Source organism: Aulonocara sp. 'chitande type north' Nkhata Bay, linkage group LG18, assembly GCF_057382095.1.
Source record: "Aulonocara sp. 'chitande type north' Nkhata Bay isolate Kocher_YH1m ecotype deep benthic linkage group LG18, A_spYH_male_GT1.1, whole genome shotgun sequence".
Taxonomy (NCBI): Eukaryota; Metazoa; Chordata; class Actinopteri; order Cichliformes; family Cichlidae; genus Aulonocara; species Aulonocara sp. 'chitande type north' Nkhata Bay.
In genome coordinates, this window is record NC_141361.1 from 26,024,888 (window position 1) to 26,044,871 (window position 19,984).

Consider the following 19,984-nt stretch of genomic DNA (forward strand, 5'->3'; position numbering starts at 1 on the left):
CAAATCAAATCACTTTTTTATTGTCACATCACATGTGCAGGCACACTGGCACAGCACATGCGAGTGAAATTCTTGTGTGCGAGCCCCACAAGCAACAGAGATGTGCAAACACAACAACACAAACGAGCAAAATACAAGAATGGCCAACCTGAAACTAATAAATATATGTACAATATATCATAGTGTATGCATTTCTGGATGTGTATACTAAATATTTTCCTACGTGTGTGTGTGTGTGTGTGTGTGTGTGTGTGTGTGTGTGTGTGTGTGTGTGTGTGTATGTGTGTGTGTGTGTGTGTGTATACACATTTTTACAAATTAAATAGTAAAAAAATAAAATATAATAATAATAATAATAATAAAATATATAAAATATACAGAGTTGAATATGTGCAAAACAAGTGGCATTTATATACAGTGTGGAGTGCTACTGGCTACTGATCAACGTCTGCAGTTTTCCACTCAGTGTGTCACTACAAACACCTTCATTTAGACGGTGCTTGCTCAGAATAGGGCTACAAAATAATTCAAAACAATGAAAATAAATTAAAGATTTCAAAGATAAGGACAGAAGAGGACAGCTTGATAATCACTCTGGGCAGTGTGTGCTGTCCTCAAAGTGATAGTACTCTGCATACACCGTAGTCATGTGCAAAACAAATGCCCCTGGCCTTTTTAAACATAGTTCAGCAAGCAAACACTTGTCCACAGTATTCGTACATAAAGTAAATACACTCAAAGAAATGCCAAAGGAAATTAGAATTTTGATATAGTTTTTAAGGGCATTTTTAAAGGGTCTTTAGGGCCTTTAGTAAAACAGTTTTGGATGTTTTGAGTTGGACAAGAGGTTTAAAAAAACCTCCATATTGTTTATAAAAAATTTTCCGCTTTGAAGACAATTGAGTGAAGTGTGGGAAGATTTCATGCAACTAAAAATTTGACCAGGGCTGTCTGCAACTACAGGGAAGCACACAGCAAAAGATGCAAAAGAGAAGTCTCTAGAACTTCTTGCAGCCGTTGGTGTCAAAGTGCATTTGCCTGCAGATATCAAGAGTTTGACCTGCATGCCAGGCGTGCCACGAGTCATGAGAAAACTTTTTTAACTACAAACTTTAGAGCAAAATGAACACGAGAATACGAACGTAACAAGCAAAGAGGCAAAATTTGCTTATGGGATGCTATTCACAGCAAGTGCTTTACAATACACAGCATTGTGTTTATGAAATCCAAAAATTAAACAGGGACTAAGAGCAGGCTTTTTTGGATTTTAGTAACATTTTCTGGAGTGATGAGTCACTAGGCAGTAGGTAGTTTCTCGGGAGAAGGCTCTCATATCAACTATGAAACACGGTGGTGGGTATTTTATGGTCTGGGCTTGGTTTGAACCTGGGATGTTCGCCAGCTTGCATTCAACTTATCTGTTATTTCTGTAGTATGCAACATAACTGCTTAGAAAAAATGCACGTTGAACATAAGCAATGACGTGGACCTTCTTACGTGATAATGATAATGAACAGTCGCAAATTCACCAAGAGGAGGGTTAGGTAACAGTGCAGTCAAAGCCACAGTCAATTGCCACTGAAATGTGGAGACATTGTGAACAGATAGCAGATGGAAGAAAACCCCCAAACATTTCAGCGAGCCAATAACGAGGAGTGGTGGACAAGATATTTCGCTAGATTCTGTCTCCAAAGAAGTGCTTCACTTTTTGTTCTCAGAGATAAATCTGACATTGTTGATGTTTCTATTGAATAAATTATGGAAAAAAGCCAGTTTCTCCTGTGTCCACCATTGTGCCCTTTCACTCAGGCACTGTTTCAACAATTCCCATGAGACGCCCTTATTTTTCCACATGACTTTAATGCACAGAGGTGGGGAAAGGTCATCATCTTTATTTACAATCGTTTTAACCACTTACAACTGAGGATGCATTTTTGGCTTAGCTCAACAAAGCCACCATTCATGAATCCCCTCCAAGCGTTTAATTCGAGGTTGGACCACGAGGAACACGACTCACTGTCCTCGAATGACCCGAGTCCAACGACATGTTCCAAATAACACGATTTATACTTTTGCCGGTGTTGAAGAACATTGCGAAATTGGCCTGTTTGCAGTCGCTCTCAGGAACTCTTTGTGCAGTGTTGCCTCTAAATGGATCTCAATGTTAATGATTGGTTACAGTTAATTAACTTGGGTGATGTAACATATGTTGCCTTGTTTGTAAATTCATTACTGATCCGATGCTCAAGTGAACTGAGATAGAACAGCAATGCTCTGAATTCCTTTCAATGCTCAAATTATCTGTGCACCTGTAAACAACGACAAAAAGCTCCAGCTTTGGCCAACATGAAACGAGGTTGGGCACAGTTACAATAACCAAAACAAAAATAAAAGCAAAACTAAGCAGGGACTTTTTAAAAGATTCTGTCACCACCTCCTCATAAAAGTTGACAGAAACGGACAAAATATTGCCAATCTGATTCCAAGTCAGTCTACAAAGTTTGTTTCTTCTTACTGCTGCAACAGGTGGTTTTATCATTCAAAACTTACATGCATGCCAAAGTGCTGCCTGCTCAAATCAGGCTCTTTCATGTTTTTATTTTTGCTTTATTTAAATAAAAAGAAAAGGACTTGAATTATTAATCCTCCTTCTAAAGTTGGATGAATGTTTTTTAGGTGTCTGTCTTGTTTATTTTCACCTGAAACTATCAGCCACTCTCTTTCAATTTATTACCTGAAAGTACAAATTTACAGGATACTCCCAGAAAAATATGACCTGTTCTGTAAACTGCTGGCTTCTCCTTATCTTTACGGGACAACACGTTATTAGCAGCTTGGCCCAGTTTACTCAGTGCACCTGGGTCTCTTGAAGTTCAGTCATTTTCACGCATACCACCAGCACTTTAAATATGTACTTGTCAGTAAGTCTCTGCAGAGTGCATGAAAGCAGCTCAAAGGTCACTGTGCTTGGACTTTATGTGTTCAGTGTTGCATGGTTTGTTTGCAGCGCGCACTTCGAGAGCTGCTGGAAAGTAGCATTAAGATTTGTGCTGTTCTTCTAACAGTCAAGAATTTCTATGCCTCTTTGCTTCACCGTAGACAAATTTAACAACAAATTTGATCATTTTGAGGTTTTGTTTTTTTGTTTTGTTTTGTTTTACAAACCAAAAAACCACCAATAGAAAAAAGGCTCATTGCGTTGCAGACACTGATCTTGCAAGACTTTGTTCACTTGTGCATGCAACAGCCCAAATTCAAGTGCATGTGGTTAGTTCAACAGAAGTGAATGCTTCCCCCTAGCCCCACATGTCAGAATCAGAGTCATATTTTATTGACGTGACCCTTGATCCTTGGCAGGCAACCATGTACCTGGATCATGTTTGGGGACAGACATGTTGATATCCTTCTGCGTCTAGGCCCTGGGTCAGTGGAGTTCATGTAGATGGGTGGGGAGGGGTGCTTGTTAGCGCACAGCCTCTTTAACCGGTCAAGCAGGAAAGAAGAACAGCAACAATTTTGTTCCGGAGGCTGGCTGACTGGCTAAACCTGTGAAGTTGTGTTCATGACGTGCACGACATTCTTTAGTTGGACCCTGAGGAGAACCTGAGAAAGCAGTCAGTTTGAATATTGTTTCCCACTGCATTCAACAAATGCATGTAATCAGAAACATGTTTCTTAACCAACTGATAACGTGCTGATATCAGTTTATGTGTCATAATTATTACTACTTAGCCCTTGAGAACAGTTACATATGTTCTGTGGTTTCAGAAAACAAGCACACTGATACTAATAAGGATGTGATCGGACACGGCTCTGAGGATACAAATTTACAAACGAAAGCTTTTGTTACTAACTCTGAAAGATGTGGACATGGACGCTGCACCTGATATAAGCTGACTAATCGTATCTGTGCAACCTCTTCTTGCCTGCAAGTAAACAACCGAACCAGGAAATCCGATGTCTTTTTTTGTGTGTTTTTTTTTCTCCTGCCAACGCGAGTGACTCTACAGAGATTGGTCTGTCATTCATTCAAAGGATGTGAAGACGAACAACCCACAGAAACTTGCACCTAAAGATAACCACTGGGGGAAAAACATCGACAGTGAAAACAACTAGAAATAGAGCACTTTGTTGCCATAGCCACCTGATGAGCTTTAATTTAGAAACACTAAACTGCAGAGGAGAGACTGAAAAAAAAATCAGTCTGACAATTTATTGTTTCTGTTTTGCATTGTTAGTTGTGTTTTAGAAGCATTTTTCATTTAACAATATAAGATTGGTCATATGTGACATTAAAAGAAAATAAACAATCAGTTAAAATGTACTACATGTAAAATGTGATGTTTTCTGCACCATTTACTTTGGATTTGCTGGCAGCTAGTTTATCAAGCTGAAGTGTTTTAATACCTATGCAAACAGAGCAGTGCTGACACTGGACGTACGGTAAAAGTGACTGAAGGTGTGGATAATAAAAGTGGATTATGGCCATTCTGGGAAGCACTATTTCCTAATAGTAAGACGGTCCTTTGTTTGAATCCACCAGCTAACCTTCCCTCTCTGTGTGTCTGTGAAGGTTCTCAGTCATCCAGGTCATCGTAGTCAAAGGAGCTTGCAAAGAAAAGCGTCTGGACTTCTTTAAGTTGCTTGAAGACGTTTCACCTCTCATCCGAGAAGCTTCTTCAGTTCTAAGGTCAAATGGTGGAGAGTCCCAGATATAAACCTAGTGGGAGTGACCCCCCACAGAGGGACAAAGGGACCCCCTGATGATATACATGCAAACTCTGTGCAGAGTTTGCATGTATATCCTGTTGTTGCAAGAGAGAGAACCTGTGCGGGTTCTCTCTGTACTTCCTCCCACATGAATGTTAGATTAATTGATGATTTTGAACTGACAGTAATTGTGAATGGCTGTCTGGCTCTATGTTGTAATCGTGTGACAGACTTGTGACCTGTGTAGGGTTGATGGTGTTTTCATTCAAGAAGGAATGAGTACAACTCAAAGTTCATGCACTATGTTATTTATATAATATCCTTCTCCCTACATCCCAGATGAAGTTTAATGCTCGGGGAGAAATGCGATATTTGTTGGTGTGAACAGGTTAGAAAGCAGATTATTGTGTACATATAATCCCGAGCTCTCACTAATAAGTAAACTATCTCCGCACCTAAAGGAGGACAAAAACAATAACAAATATCTGGTACAAGGAAGCAGATAATGAGTTGCAGATTGCACTGAGTTAATCGGGGGTGAGCCATTAGTGAAGTGCATGTGCATCTAGGAACATGCCATAAACTTTACCGCAGTCTGTTCATAATTTTCATACCGTGACGTTAATATCTTCAGACTTTCAAAACAGTTCAGGACCTATTCAGGAACTTTGTTGCACAATAATTATCAATTAGTTCAAGATCTGTTGACTCATCGATTAGTCCCCGGGGTGTTCTGAGTGTAAACCAGATTAAAATGCAGCTGCTGATGGTGAGACAGGAAGTGGTTGGAACACAGACGAGTGTATCTCAGCCTTGTGGAGAGTTGAGGGCTGTACACATGCACATGCATCGCTTTAGACAGCCCATGTGTGACACTAAAGTAGGCCTTTATAGTAGGCAGTGTTTGTGCGATTCTTCACACAAAATGTGTGTATGATGTGAGATCGCGTTTTGGTTATGATCTCTAACACATGAACAAATAATCAGTAGAACTTTTCTACTAGATCAAAAGAAAATGCTTCAGTTTGAAGTGATCTTAATCGAGTTTAACCAGCGATGGAAAGGCATTTTTAGGGCAAGCCGAGTGTGAAATGAAACCCACGTGTTAAAAACAACAACAAAACAAACAAGTAAGCCGCTATTAGCGTTTGAATTATTTGGGTGTGAGATGACATCTAAACTCTTCTTAGGCGTATGGGAGGGTTTTAGAGCTACAGCAGGCGCTCATGTTCCCCTCGGTATTTATAACTCGGTCAGCTGACCTTGTACTTGGACTGATCCACTTCGCGGGGGATGCGAAGTCAGACGGGAAATAAAAAAACACATTAAAAATTGCGATTTTTGACACGGGCTTTAATAACCCCACAGCTGTGTTTTAATCCCGGCGTTTATTGATCAAATGTCGGTTACTCCCCGCAGTGCTGCGGGCCCACGGCTGAAAGGCCGCCGGCGGCGGAGAGCAGCTCCTCCGCTGCTCGGAGGATGGTACGGCCCTGTGTTGAAATTCCGAGAATTGAGCCGCTCTGTTTCTTAGAACTGGATTCTCAGAACTGGATTCTCAGAACTAGTGATGCACAGAGTTTCGAGGAAACTTCTACAAGGTGACTTTTTTTCCCTTCCTATTTTCTCAGCATTACCCTCAGAAGTGTAGAGAAGTAGCAGATGCTCGTGTGGCTTCCTCGCCTCTATGTCTTTCTTTCTCCTTTAATTTCTGTGCCACTTATTTTCATTATTGCGAAGGTTTTATGGCTCCGTTAGCCAGGAGTGAAGTAAACGATGTGAGCCGTGGTAGCTGTTCAAATGGGATAGTTAGTAAAGACGGTCTTAAACTTTCCTTTTATGTGTTTATTCCAGCTCACGAGGCCTGTTTGTCTTATTGTGTTATTATTTATTATTATTTTAAAAAAGCTGTTTAGTTGATACCACCCTTTCACATGATCGAGGTTACATATCAACCGGGAAACAGTGGCGCAACAGGACCGGTCGGACTAGTTCAGTCAACATCTAGATTTCCTCTGCGTATTTCTTTTGTCGACACTATTTTCACTTGTTTAATTGTGCCCTTCAAACTGAGCCGACTACTTTTTTTGATCTTTGATTCGTAAACCATCAGTTCTAACTCCGCAATCGGTGTTTAAACACAATGAAAACATATTACGAAACTTCGCGACAGCCCTTCGGACATGACAGCTGAGTAGTATTTCCATACTTGACAGGGCTCGCGCTGACCTGCTCGGCTTTAACGCACAGCAGCGAGATTACTCAGCCGCCACTCCTTGAAATCACATCCTACGAAATCATGCCGCCTCGGTTTAGTCTGAAACTGCGAAGGTTTAGAAACAACTGTTTGGGTGGGGTGAGGGGGAGTGAATGTTAATGGGTTAAAGGAGATGAATTGCAGTTAAATCGGGGAACAGGAAACCTCTCTGTGCGCGCTGGCAACCTAATCTGAGCAGCCGGGACGGAATGTGCTCAACGTCAAACGCGCTCACGGACTGTGGGCTGCCAGCAGATAGTTTGCTGTGTTTGTCCACACGCTGTGCCGCTGCAGCGGAAAGACGAGACGAGTTAAACACTTGCGACACGGACACACTAAGTCACCGGTTTTACTGTCTTATGTTTGCGCTTTATTTCCCGCGGTCAAGATTTGCTGCCACTTGACAGAAGCTTGTGTTGACATTGACCCAGTGAAGCAGTGCGGCTGTTTTCCATAATATGTTGAAATGCTGATTAGAGGTTGTACTCTGTAATATCACCGTCATATAGGCTCAATTATTGTCAGAGCAGGGCTGTAAAGGTTTAGTGAGCCTCCCTTATTTGCGTTTCTCTTTGCAATGGCGCCTCCTTTTGTCCTAACGTTGTTACTGTTTTGGTTTGAAGTTTGTTTTGAAGCTACGTGGCTCATACTGAACAGCAGCAGCATGTTTTGAACCAATTAAAATTTTCTGTCACTCCAGGTTTTTATTTGTGGAATAATTGAAACGTTCATACCAATAAAATCGTGTAACTGTATTTTCACCTTGTTTGTTTGTTTGTTTTTTCTTCCTACATTCAGCCCACAGTGGGTCAGTTGTAGAGTTTTCCATATTGATCACACCCTTTACAACTTTTGCACAGGTTATGACAGCATGGCCACGACTGCAGACGACTGCATTCAGTTCACACGCCATGCAGGCGACGTCCTGCTCAACTTCAACCGCCTGCGCAGCAGGAACATCCTCACCGATGTGTCCATACAGGTGGACGGACAGCTTTTCCGAGCTCACAAGGCCATCCTGGTGGCTTGCAGGTATACACTGTCAAAAGATCTGACTCGAGTTCACCAACACAAGACTATATATGTAACTACTATGTCATTATTTATAGTGAATAAGTTGGAATTGGGAAATTTGGTTTCGTAGCTCATACCAAACTATCTCTCTTTCTGTTTTACAGTGGCTTCTTTTATTCCGTGTTCATGGATCCTGAGAATGCAAACCTCAGTGCCATCAGCTTAGACCCCAAAGTAGACCCCAAGGCTTTCTCCATCCTTCTAGATTTCATGTACACATCCTGTCTGAACCTTAACGACACTGTGGTCGTGACCACCCTGAATACAGCCATCTACCTCCAGATGGAACACGTGGCCAACACTTGCCACAGATTCATTAAGTCCAGGTAAAAACCTAAAAAATAAATAAAAGAAAATGCCTTGTTTGGGGGAAAAACTAAAGAGATCTGACTTAGAGATGAATGTGTTTTTACAGGGGCGTGCAGAGTGAAGAGATACAGAGGAACTCATTACATCTGGCTGAAGAAATCTCTGCTTTAAGGCCCGACTATGTAAACAACTGTACACCAAACATGCCCCTTCCTCACGAGTCCAGAGGCTACATGCCCAGTGTTTTCAGGGGGATCAACACGTCTGGCTCCTATCACGTCTATGGTGACGTCTGTATTGCTGCTGAGAAATTAGAAGGTTCTCCGAACATTAGATGCTCACTAGTACCCACCACCAACATGGCTCACAATGAGTCCAATGCCATTATCTCCCACTCACTCCCATCCCATGTCGGTTACCTCCCCAGTATCATCCGCCCGGCAGTAGCTCACAGCAGCTTTCAAGGACCTGTTCCTCCAATGGAGGAAGACAGCATTCAGCACCCACAAACCAACTGTGTAAGAACGTCCCCAGGCTTTAGCAAAGGTGTCATTTGCAGCCCCCAGAGCCCCCTTAGATCTGACTGCCAGCCAAACTCACCCACTGAGTCGAGCAGCAGCAGAAATGCAAGCATGAGCCTCAAGTGGCAATCGGACTGCCCCAAAGATATGAAGGCCCGCAACTGGAAGAAGTACAAGTTCATCGTTATGAACCAGACTTCGGATGGGAATGAAAAGGAGGCTCAAGGAAACAACGCTAATGCTACCGGCGCCATGTCCCCTACACCAAGCCCTGGCAAGAGCAGTGAGGCAGGAGGACACAGCGATGCCCAGGCAGAAGAAGGAGCTGGTGACCATCAAGAAGAAAGTCCCAGGTCTCAGAGTGTGGACAGCACAAGCTGCAGCAGTGTCAGGTAAAAGTGCAGCTCACAGACAGATCTAATGTGAAATCAGCGCTTTATGACGTTAAGGAGCTTAAAGTAACTTCATACTAATGTTGCTCGTCTTCCTCATTGCCGCAACAACAGATGCTCCACATGTGGCTGCGACAGCCCTCAGTGTATGGAAGCAGGCCACCTGTCTCCTGACTCATACAGCAAAGATGACTCCACCAAGCTACACTCGGATTATTCCACCTCCAGCTGTGGTAAGAGGAACGCACAAATATTAAACTGTTAGCTTGTCTTTAAGCTCTAAGAAGCCTTTTGATCTGATTTTGTGTCATTGTTAGTCACATTTTCATTTATTTCTACTTCTTTTTGCAGAAAACAACAGTTACATCTGCAACGGGTGCGACTCAAAGTTCTCAGACGAAGATTCTCTCAAAGAGCACATGGCCCAGGTCCACAGCGACAAGCCATACAAGTGTGACTGCTGCCAGGCTGCCTTCCGCTACAAGGGCAACCTGGCCAGCCATAAGACTGTTCACACAGGTAAGAGTCACTGCAGGCTCTGCCTCATTTTCAGAACTCAAGGAAGGGAGTTGTTGTATTCACCTGCTTTCCTTAACCTCCAGGTGCAAAGCCATACCACTGCAACATCTGCGGAGCTCAGTTTAACCGGCCAGCCAATCTCAAGACTCATACTCGTATCCACTCTGGAGAAAAGCCATACAAGTGCGAAACGTGTGGGTCCCGATTCGTCCAGGTGAGGAGAAGAACCCCCCCCCCCCCCCCCCCCCAAAAAAAAAAAAACCCACCTTCTCATCTTTAGGAAAAATTTCAAGTGTAGCCTCATTATTAACATTAGTCATTTTCTCCCGCAGGTGGCCCACCTTCGTGCACATGTGTTAATTCACACGGGGGAGAAACCGTACCCTTGTGAGATCTGCGGAACGCACTTCCGTCACCTTCAGACACTCAAGAGCCACATGCGCATTCATACAGGAGAGAAGCCTTATCATGTAAGCTTCCTAATCACCCTCCCCTCTTTATCCAGCGTGTCTGCTGGCTAAAAACAGAGTAATCCCATCATGCCGGTGATCCATATGCCTGTCAATAGTTATAATTCCTGACTGGTAATCCTCGAAAGAGCTAGCTGATCTGAGCTGTCCATTTATAAACAGGGATTCTAAATAATGCTTTTATTTCTCCTTTACTTTAGTGTGAAAAATGTGACCTCCACTTCAGACACAAGAGTCAGCTGAGGCTTCACCTGCGACAGAAGCACGGGGCCGTCACTAACACCAAGGCTCAGTATCGCAGGTCTCCTGGCAACATCCTTACAGGCCTGGCGAACTCCTGCTGAGCGTGCTGCAGACCTTCATCTCCCCCCCCCCCCCAAAAAAAAACCCCAACTTTTTTCTTTCACCAGCCGGCATGCCGTCAAAAATTCTATTTTTTTTTCTAAACACAACCAGGAATTTGTGTTGCCCTTTACGTATTTGTACGTGATGCACATACTTTATGTAAGTTCTTTGTGAATGTTTAACGACAGAATGTACTTTTTTTTTTTTTATGTGAATTTAAAATTTCTTTTTTGGCAAATCATTCAACACAGTGTCTGAATTGAAGGACAGCTCTCCTTTTCGTACACATTGAGAATCACTGTTACACTTGTGCTTCAGCTGTAGATATGACTTCGCCCGTTAATGTGGTCTTTTGCAGTCTTACGCTGTTATTTGTTTGTTTGCCAAGGCTTGCCTGTAAATAAGATAATATATATATTTTAAGATTGCCATCTGCTGGCAGAGTACGAATATATTTACATTTTTCTTAATGCAGTAAGCTTTACTGACTGTCAGTAACACCAGGAATTGTTGTTTTGTTGTGTCATAGGTTGTGGTACTTATTGCAATAAGCATAGCTCGTCAGTCATTTAAGCAAATGTTTTTATTGTATTGTACAGTTTCCCCTTTTCATTTCTGGTTTAATGTTGTTGTTTTGCACATGCACATGATGCTGTAATTCATATATTTTCTTACTTTTATTCACGTATTTCTACTTAACATGTCAAAAAAGCTTGTTAAAATCAGTTCTCAGCACTTGCATTCTTATTTATATATATTTTTTTATTGTTCTTGGCTGAATTCTTTTGCATTTGGTGCTGCATTGATCCGTTTTTCTCAGCAGGATCATTAAACTTTGATAATCTTTTTACCTTGTGTGTCATAGTTCAATCTGACTAACCAGTTGAATCATTAGTGCCTTACAGTCACACGTTTCTGCTAGCTGCTTTCTCTGACTGCCCATTAAGGCATTTTACTGTCAACAATACGACTGCTGCAGTGAACTGCTTCTGTGATGCATTTCCCGTTTCGCATTTGGTACTTTGCCCTGTTATTATGTGAAAGCATGTCAAGGTACTGTTTTTTTTGAAAGCTTCTGTTCTGTAATGTGTAGCTCTTTAAATGCAGACACCAGGCCTCAAGCTAAAACACTCAGGAATATTAGTAATATGTAAGCAAATGTCTGTAACTACAGATTTTATTACAAACACAAAAATAAAATGTTTATTATATAGCACACAATGCAGCATTTGTTTTCATTATTTTTAAGAAACATGATTCGAGCAATGAGTCATCCCAGCATTTAAAATTCATAACTGAATATTGTAGACATGGGAAATGTAGAGTATATATCAAACCTCATCTCTGGCTCTTACTTAGTCTTTGTTGTCAGCTTATATTTGTTTTAAAAAAAATTAGTGACGGAGGGAATCAGTTCCTATGAAGACCAATAATGCAATGGCTAAATGAAATGCTGAGATATGTATGTACATTTGAAGGTACATATTCTTCTTACTGACAGAGACGCACATGCTTTGATTACTACATCAGTTCAGTAAAAGATAAACAATTAAAAGACAAAGCTCCAGAAATATCACAGGACAAACGCTGCCAGCACCCTTTTCTATGTTTTTACTCAGTTAGTGAAATTCCAAACAATAACACAAACTAGTTTCTTTTTTTCTTTTCTTTTATTTACTTCATCAGCTTTTCTTTATGACATATTAAAACAGACATATGAAAATTGCGCTTCACCGAGCATATACTGTGATGTTTGGCGCCACCTGCTGGTTTATTAGGATGGAAACGAGGAGCTGTGGCTTGTCTACAAACTACATCCAGTCAGATACATACACTGTTGGACAATGACACTTTTTAAAAAAATGTTTTGCATCTGTTCACTGTCACAAAGGTGGCATATAATTTTAAATAAAAGTGTAGACTTTCATCTTTAATCCAAGGGGTCTAATCAGGAATTACAGCCACATTCAGAGGCTTAAAATTAACTGGAGGTGCAGTTTCCTGGCCTGGTGACGCCAGTTTCATGATTATTCCATGCATTTGGTATCTTTTAATTGAAACTCACAATATGATGAATGTCAAAAAGAAATGTTGATTAAAGTGAACGACGCTGTAATTGGGCGTATTTAACCAAGTCAAGAACACTCTTGAGGAGATGAGTGTATCAGTGTCGAGGTCTACAATCATGAGGAACCTTCACGGATGTAAATACAGAGGGTTTACAGTGAGGCTGAAACTACTGGTTACACTCAAGAACAAGAAAGCCAGATTAGACATTTCCAGAAAACATCAGAGAATCTTTGGACAGATGAAACCAAGATGAACTTGTACCAGAATGATGGGAAGAGAGACGTGTGGAGAAGGGGAGAAACGGCTCATCTGATCTGAAGCTCACCTCATTATATGTGGAGGCAGTATTGTGACATGCGGATGAATGGCTGCCAGTGGAACCGGCTCACTAGTGTTTATGATGATGTGACTGCTGATAGAAGCAGCAGGATGAAAAACAAAGTGTTCAGGGCTATACTCTCTGCGCAGATTCAGACAAATATTGTATAGACAACACTATTGTGTGAGCTGCCAGGGACCATTTTGGTTAATTCTTTCAAACTCACCAGGCAGCGTTTGAAATGGATGATGACTCAGAAGCATTCTGCCAAAGTAACTCAAAGAGTTTCTTAAGGTAAAGAAATCAGATATTCTTCAATGGTCAAGTCAGTCACCTGATTTTCAACCCAGCAGATGATGTTTAAGGACAAACTCGCAATCAAGCAGTAACTGAAGGCAGCTGCAGCAAAGGCCTTGGAGAGGGTCTCAAGGGGAAAACATATTTATCCATTTGTTCTACAGTATTTTCATCCAAGTACTAAAAACAATTCTTGTATTTAAAACTATGTGCTTTACTTTGGACCCGGCATTTCAGTCACATATTGATTGGTTTTAAAATCCACTGCGGTGTCGACAGAGGTAACACAAAAGAGACGGCACTTTTAAAAGAACTTACAAACGTACACAGCGCATACTTAACTTCACCTAATCTTCATTTTCACTATCACTAATCCCAGCTCGCATAGGCGTGATGACGCGCATTCTGGAATAATAATGTGGGCATTCATCGCCAAATTGAAGCTTATCACAGGAACATGTAGCAGATACTGACACACGGCACAAAAGCGAGTGTTCATGCTGTAGTGCTGTCCAGTAAACATGAGATGGATGTTGTATTCATTTTATTTGGATGGCAGAGAGGCTATATGTGGTTCAGTACAGACTTAACTCCTTCCTTGTCATCAGATCAAACATTTTTTATCAAGAGCGAGATAGCTTCTATCAATGCCCCTGAAAACATTTGTCATACGTACAGTTTTTCTTAGACTTTCAGTGCTGCGAGTGCCTTTGACAAAAGAAGTGTGTCTCTAAGCTGAGGCCTCAGACTATGAGGAAAGACTACACTGTGAGCTCTTCTGAATAATAACTAGTTCATCACAGGTAGCCGCTTGCCATTGCTACCTCCACATTCATACACATTTTACATCCTCACAAATAAACAGTACAGCGTTTACAAAGTCAAAATTAACCAAATGTAAAAAGTCATATGAATGAACATATAAACTTATTATAGTGTAAATGCAGTTGATAAAAAGAAATATAAAAGATAAATGAATGTTGGCAGTTGGCGAAACTCAACCCTCTTTGTCTAGGATGGCTTTCACATCAGCGAACACCTGGAATAGACAAAAAGCAACGTGTTAGAAAGCCTGAACTACTGGAAGAGCTGCAGGTGAAGCTTATCTCGCCGTCCGTGGCTATGTATTACTGTTTTTAAATGACAGGTGCAACAAAAACTCAATAAAAACTGGAAATCCAGTAAAGGTCGCCTCTTTGACATGCCTGAGCGGCTGTTCCGAATACTTCAATCAATCAATCAATCTTTATTTATAAAGCACTTTTCATACAGAAATGCAGCACAAAGTGCTTTACATGGTTAAAAGCAGCCCACCCCATCCCGCCCTCCATTTCACTCCCCACACTCTCATTAACATAAGCGGTCATGGATACACGCCCCCCCCCCACACACACACATTTACACTCGAAAAGTAAAATTGGGCAAAATTAGGCTGGGCACACATGAGCCAGGTGAGGAAACACTATAACAGGGAGCCGTCTGCACCGGGAGCTGGTCACAGACCGCAGCCTCCAGGCTGGGCACACAGCAGGAGGGAGGCAAAGAAGCCCCCCAGCCAGGCTGAGAAGAGCCACAGCAGCCACGGTCGATCACAACCCCGGTGCAGAGAGCCCCCTCCGAGGAAACACTGGAGATATGACCTAATAATAGTATATACAGAATAAAAAGATAAAATACAATAAATATTATGTAGAACCTAATTTAATAATATAAATAGATTAACAGGATAACATAGAATAAATAAACGCTAAGTAAAAGCTAAATTAAAAAGGTGGGTCTTGAGCCTGTTCTTAAAAACATGTACGTTCTCTGCGGCCCTGAGCTCCTCCGGCAGGCTGTTCCACAGACGAGGACCATACCACTGAAAAGCTGCCTCTCCGTGAGTATGTGTCCTGACTTTAGGGACGATCAAAAGGCCAGTACCAGAGGACCTCAGGGTCCGCGAGGGTTCGTATGGTAAAAGCAGATCTGAGAGATAAGAAGGCCCGAGACCATTAAGACATTTAAAAACCAATAAAAGAACTTTAAAATCGATCCTGAAACACACGGGGAGCCAATGCAGCGATTCTAAAACCGGTGTAATGTGGGCCCGCCCTCTGGTCTTCGTCAGCACACGAGCTGCAGAGTTTTGTAAAAGTTGTAAAGGTGGAATATTCTTTTTGGGGAGACCAGAGAGCAGGGCATTACAGTAATCAATGCGACTGGTAATAAAAGCATGCATCAGCATCTCCGTGTTGACCCGAGAGAGAATAGGCGGGACTCTGGCTATATTTTTTAGATGATAAAATCCAATTTTAGTTACATGTTTAATATGTGGGATAAAACCAAGCTCAGAGTCGGAAATAACACCCAGGTTTTTCACTTGTAGTGAAGGACATAGTGAAAATGCCTGTAATTTAGACTCTCTGAGCCTCAGGACCGACGATTAAAACTTCAGTTTTGTCCTGGTTAAGCTGTAAAAAGTTTTCTGCCATCCAAGATTTTATATCTAGAATACAGTTAAAAAGGGCATCCATTGGTCTGGTGTCATCAGGAGACACGTAGATGTACAACATCAGCGTAACTGTGGAAGTTCACTCCATGCCTTCTGATGACACCGCCAAGAGGGAGCATATACAAATTAAAAAGTACAGGGCCTAAAACCGACCCTTGGGGCACACCACAAGTCATTTTATGGGCACTTTTGTGTCTGCGATGAGTGCTGGATGTCCGTCAAGTGTGTCCGAGTGGCAGATAAAAGTGGATGATGTCACATGGGTAACAAATCTTTGGATGCAGTAAATGACAGACATGCCAGGTAAACCCAGGACAGGTGGCCAGTCTGTCAAAGGGCTAATGTATATTCAAATAATTCTAAAAAAAATTTAGTTATTAAAAAAAAACCCTAAAATGTCTTAAACTCTCTGATTAGTGTGACTCAGATTTGGGTTTGTAGCATGAGAAATAACAAATAACTTGCTCCAGCACTTTTTTCTTCTTCCACTTTTAAAAGTGGAAAAAGGTCATTTTGTGCGCATGGACACGGGTACACCAAAACACTGTTTGGAAATTTGTGCGTGCGTGAAAAAAGTGTAAGATTTGTGTCTAGGGAAATGAATTAGTAGACTAAAGGTCATGACTATTTCATGAACTGCTGTGAGACGGTGTTAAATGTTTACGACAGGAGAATAGAAAACGCTGGGATGAAAGATTCCTCCTCTGAAAAGTTGAGTGAGAAGTGATGAGATAAGCTCTCATCACCAGCGATGATTTTCTCTGGGAAACTTTGGGCCCAATGTGAAACTGCAGAAGAGGCCTTATCTAAAAATAGTGATGCAGAGGTGCACAAGGAAATGAGCCTGAAAGGGAGATTGGTGGATTTACTGAACATCACAACCACCATATGATGGCAGCCTTGGCACGAAAACCTGTCAAAATACCTGTTTGCCCAAACTACCAGTTCCCCCCGACAATCCCAACAGCATTCGATCTAAAATGTGAAAAATTACAACTTGAAAACATCCTGGGTGCATGATGGGGGACTGAATCTACAAGTAGCATTCTTCACATAATCTCTCTCATATATCAGGGCTTGTTTGCCTTAACTGGCCTTAACTGGCCTCTATGGGAGGCATTCCTGAATGTTTTCCTGCAGCCGACGCTGTTTACTCACCTCATCCACTGAGCGAGAAGCATCTATAGTGTGCACCTTGCCTTGTTTCTCATACAGATCAATGATTGGTCGTGTAGACTGCAGGTAGGTTTGGATTCTGCAATGAAGAAAAATATGGCATGTTATCGGGGTCAGATGACACAAGGGACTCCAAGCAGACATAAATTAGGTCAAAAACATTTGTGCAGGTATCCACCAGTAAGTTAAATGGGGCAGACAAATCTATAGTGATCAGACATGCATGTTTTTCCTATAGAGGGGAAAAAACGAACACAGGAAATGGACGACTCAGTGGTATATTATTAAATTAAAACAGATTAAAGGTCTGACTCCAGATATTAGTTCCTCAGTAGAGAACTGCACCTTTTCTCCAGGCTCTCCCTGTTGTCATCTGTTCGCCCACTGCTCTTTCCTCTTTCTAGACATCTGTTGATGCAAACCTGCAGACAGAAGAGTCAAAATCAGTGCAAAATAACTCGCAAAACATCAGCTCAGCACAGCAGAACCACATTTCCACCAAAAGTACTTTTAAGAACTTTTAATTCCAGGATGTTTTTTCCCCACTGAAATCTAAAAACTTAAGATGATTTGCCAGATGTAAGAACATGCTCTTTTTACACTTTAGTTTTGTGGGTGACTACACAACAATTTGACATCACTCTACTTCAGCAGGTGGTAGCAATACAGAAGATGAGAATGAAGCAAATAAATGTTAAATGATTTCTCTGTATCCTCATTTAAACAGCAATCCCTGCTGTGAAATGGACAATAAAAGGTCCATGACTTACCTCATTGCTGCAGTCAAAGAAAAGCACAAATTTAACATCAGCTTTTCCATCCATGACACTATTCCACCCCTGAAGGTTGTCCTCGTTTCGGGGGAAACCATCGATGAGAAACCGGAACTTATTCTCGTTTTCCTTCATCGTCGCTTCCATGGCCTAACAAAACGGGAAGAACAAACAGGAAATATTTTGCATTTGAGATTTTTTTTTTGCATCTGTAACAGTTCATATCATGATGCTGACATACTTAAAATTAAAATTAGTCTCTCAGTGCAGCAAACAGACCACAGTCATCCAAGAAAGTGATTCTGAAACACTACCAGTAAACTCTAGCAGAAGGTATCTAACATACAACTACAATACATTTTTGTCTCTTTAGTTTAGAAAAACAAAGCAGTATAACCTGAATGATAAACAGAAAGAAATCATTCACATTACATTCAAATGACTAAAATGTCAGAATCAAAGTCGGGGTTTTGGAGAAAAATTTAAATATTAAAAGTTAAAACTCAGTTTTGTAGAATTTTTTTTGTTTGAACAAATAGTGTAAAAGTGTAGTTGAAAACAGGTCTGACCTGCAGGATCTCTTTCCAGGCGAACCAGATTTACAACCTGTATTGAATACACACCTTCCTGAGTAAGTTGATGGTGATCTCCACTGGGACGATTTTGCCCTCTTTGATGTAGTTGGCAATGAGCTGTCCAAACTCTGACTCTTCTCTGGCTCGCTCTTCCCTGAGTAAATCCCCAGCTGACAAATGGGTGTAGCCATAACTCTAAGAAACACACAAATTTCTAAATTGAATCAAGTAACAGTGATGAGAATCGAAAACTATTTTCCAGGTGTGTACATTTCTGTGAACACTGCGACAGCCTTTACAGACAGCATAAATCTTTCTAACTCGCAGGCTGAGCAGAAAAAAAGAGTCAGTCCTGAATGAAAGGAGCCTCTATGCCTCTAGCTGCCACAAGGCCCGATCGCTGCACTTGAAGCATGGCAGCCAACACCCAGTAACATCCGTGAACAAGGGTAGCTATAAAGTCTCTCTCTCAAAGAAGCTGTGTCTGCCAAACACACATCAAAGAATCCACGGCGGCCCCCAGTAGAGCTGCAGCTTCAGGAGCTTCAGACAAACATCAAAGCAGCAGCCTCATTACGAGTCCTGGCTTTGCTTTGCTGACTTTCAGGATGATCTGATGAAATAAATAAAATAACTTTTTGTTCTGGCCCGACTGAACAAATAAATTATGGGTTAAAGAAAACTTCCAGTAATATACAACAGCCTCTTTCCCCCAATACTTTGATTCTTTTAAAAAATGTTTTCTTACTACATTCCTGACAACAGATATTACTGACATGTGTTGACGTGTGCCTTGCCTTATCAGCAGGATGGGGTGATTAGTTCCTTGTCCAATACCTGTCTATGTCTATGTCATTATTTGTTTCTGATCGTTCAAAGTCAAGGCTAGTGTGGCCAAGTGCACTCCAGACTCGCACTGACATTACATAACCCCATCTGCACAGATAGGATGACAGCACTGAAGAAAAGTCAATACACTATCTCCTGTTTGTTCTACGTAAACAGGTATTATTTAGCCCATTCATCCAGTCGCAGGACTCCACAAATACCTTATTCTTTGCTGCTCTCACTCAATTGTGAAGAATTATTGTCATCGAGTCTCCTTGAAGAAATAAATATATTAAAATATAGCTCCTGCTTCTCTTTCGGCACTTAATCTGGATATCCTGTGAGGTGAACAAGCTAGCTGCCTGGCTAACGCACAGGTTCGTTTTAGAGGACAACCGGAAGTGACAGAAAACTGGGATACTATCCTATAATAAAAGATCCTACTGAAGTCGCAACAATAAAAAAAAAGAGGCATATCCCCCTGAACCACATTTGCACCACGTCATTCACAACCCTGCTCGATGAAGAGGGCCGTTTTCATTGCCCTTTCTCTCATACCTCCACGATTTTGGAGCACTGAGTTCCTTTGCCGGCGCCAGGCCCGCCCAGCACGAATACAACCTGCGGCTTCATCACCAGCGACACCCGGTACAGCAAACTCGGGACCTTCTGCGACAAGTTACCGAACAAACGGCCGATCATAAACTAGCGCCACCGGCTGCGGGTACGACCCGGCGACGTATGGATATATAATGATAGTATTAATAAGCCGAGCTGGCCGGTGTATGCGTGTCAGTGAGAGTTGATGTCAAACGACACTACTTCCGCTATCGAGCAAATCCACCAATGGCGTCC

General features: G+C 41.7%; 2 protein-coding genes across 4 annotated transcripts; one reads left to right on the forward strand and one right to left on the reverse strand.

The window, feature by feature from the left end:
* The first annotated feature begins 6,193 nt into the window (after window positions 1-6,193).
* Window positions 6,194-11,818, forward strand: bcl6ab (BCL6A transcription repressor b). Of its 3 annotated transcripts, none has more exons than XM_086272424.1 (9): window positions 6,194-6,311; window positions 7,828-7,999; window positions 8,146-8,367; window positions 8,457-9,263; window positions 9,378-9,496; window positions 9,615-9,782; window positions 9,866-9,996; window positions 10,115-10,252; window positions 10,453-11,818. In XM_086272424.1, the coding sequence occupies exons 1-9, from the start codon at window positions 6,281-6,283 to the stop codon at window positions 10,594-10,596; spliced, it is 1,932 nt and encodes a 643-aa protein (XP_086128550.1). In that variant the 5' UTR covers window positions 6,194-6,280; the 3' UTR covers window positions 10,597-11,818. The 3 variants fall into 3 exon arrangements, with proteins under 3 accessions (XP_086128550.1, XP_086128549.1, XP_086128551.1); XM_086272423.1 differs by having other exon boundaries at window positions 8,457-9,262; window positions 9,368-9,496; XM_086272425.1 differs by lacking the exon at window positions 6,194-6,311 and adding an exon at window positions 6,350-6,488 and having other exon boundaries at window positions 8,457-9,262; window positions 9,368-9,496.
* Window positions 11,819-13,812: 1,994 nt separating this feature from the next.
* On the reverse strand, window positions 13,813-19,970 carry cmpk1 (cytidine/uridine monophosphate kinase 1). The gene is made up of 6 exons (XM_086271102.1): window positions 19,688-19,970; window positions 18,350-18,496; window positions 17,724-17,876; window positions 17,299-17,375; window positions 16,936-17,032; window positions 13,813-14,322 (listed from the first exon to the last, which is right to left on the reverse strand). The coding sequence occupies exons 1-6, from the start codon at window positions 19,829-19,831 to the stop codon at window positions 14,281-14,283; spliced, it is 660 nt and encodes a 219-aa protein (XP_086127228.1). The 5' UTR covers window positions 19,832-19,970; the 3' UTR covers window positions 13,813-14,280.
* Window positions 19,971-19,984: the final 14 nt, after the last annotated feature.

What these genes read in the sequence shown, in the direction of transcription:
- bcl6ab (XM_086272423.1), top strand. Translation starts at nt 6,281, where the DNA reads ATGCACAGAGTTTCGAGGAAACTTCTACAAG. An exon ending in TTCGAGGAAACTTCTACAAG is followed by an intron (nt 6,312 to 7,827) that starts GTGACTTTTTTT and finishes ACTTTTGCACAG; the next exon opens with GTTATGACAGCATGGCCACG. An exon ending in CAGGAGAGAAGCCTTATCAT is followed by an intron (nt 10,253 to 10,452) that starts GTAAGCTTCCTA and finishes CCTTTACTTTAG; the next exon opens with TGTGAAAAATGTGACCTCCA.
- cmpk1 (XM_086271102.1), bottom strand. Translation starts at nt 19,831, where the DNA reads ATGATCGGCCGTTTGTTCGGTAACTTGTCGCAGAAGGTCCCGAGTTTG. An exon ending in AGTGCTCCAAAATCGTGGAG is followed by an intron (nt 18,497 to 19,687) that starts GTATGAGAGAAA and finishes TGTGTTTCTTAG; the next exon opens with AGTTATGGCTACACCCATTT. An exon ending in CTTCTCGCTCAGTGGATGAG is followed by an intron (nt 14,323 to 16,935) that starts GTGAGTAAACAG and finishes TGTCTATTCCAG; the next exon opens with GTGTTCGCTGATGTGAAAGC.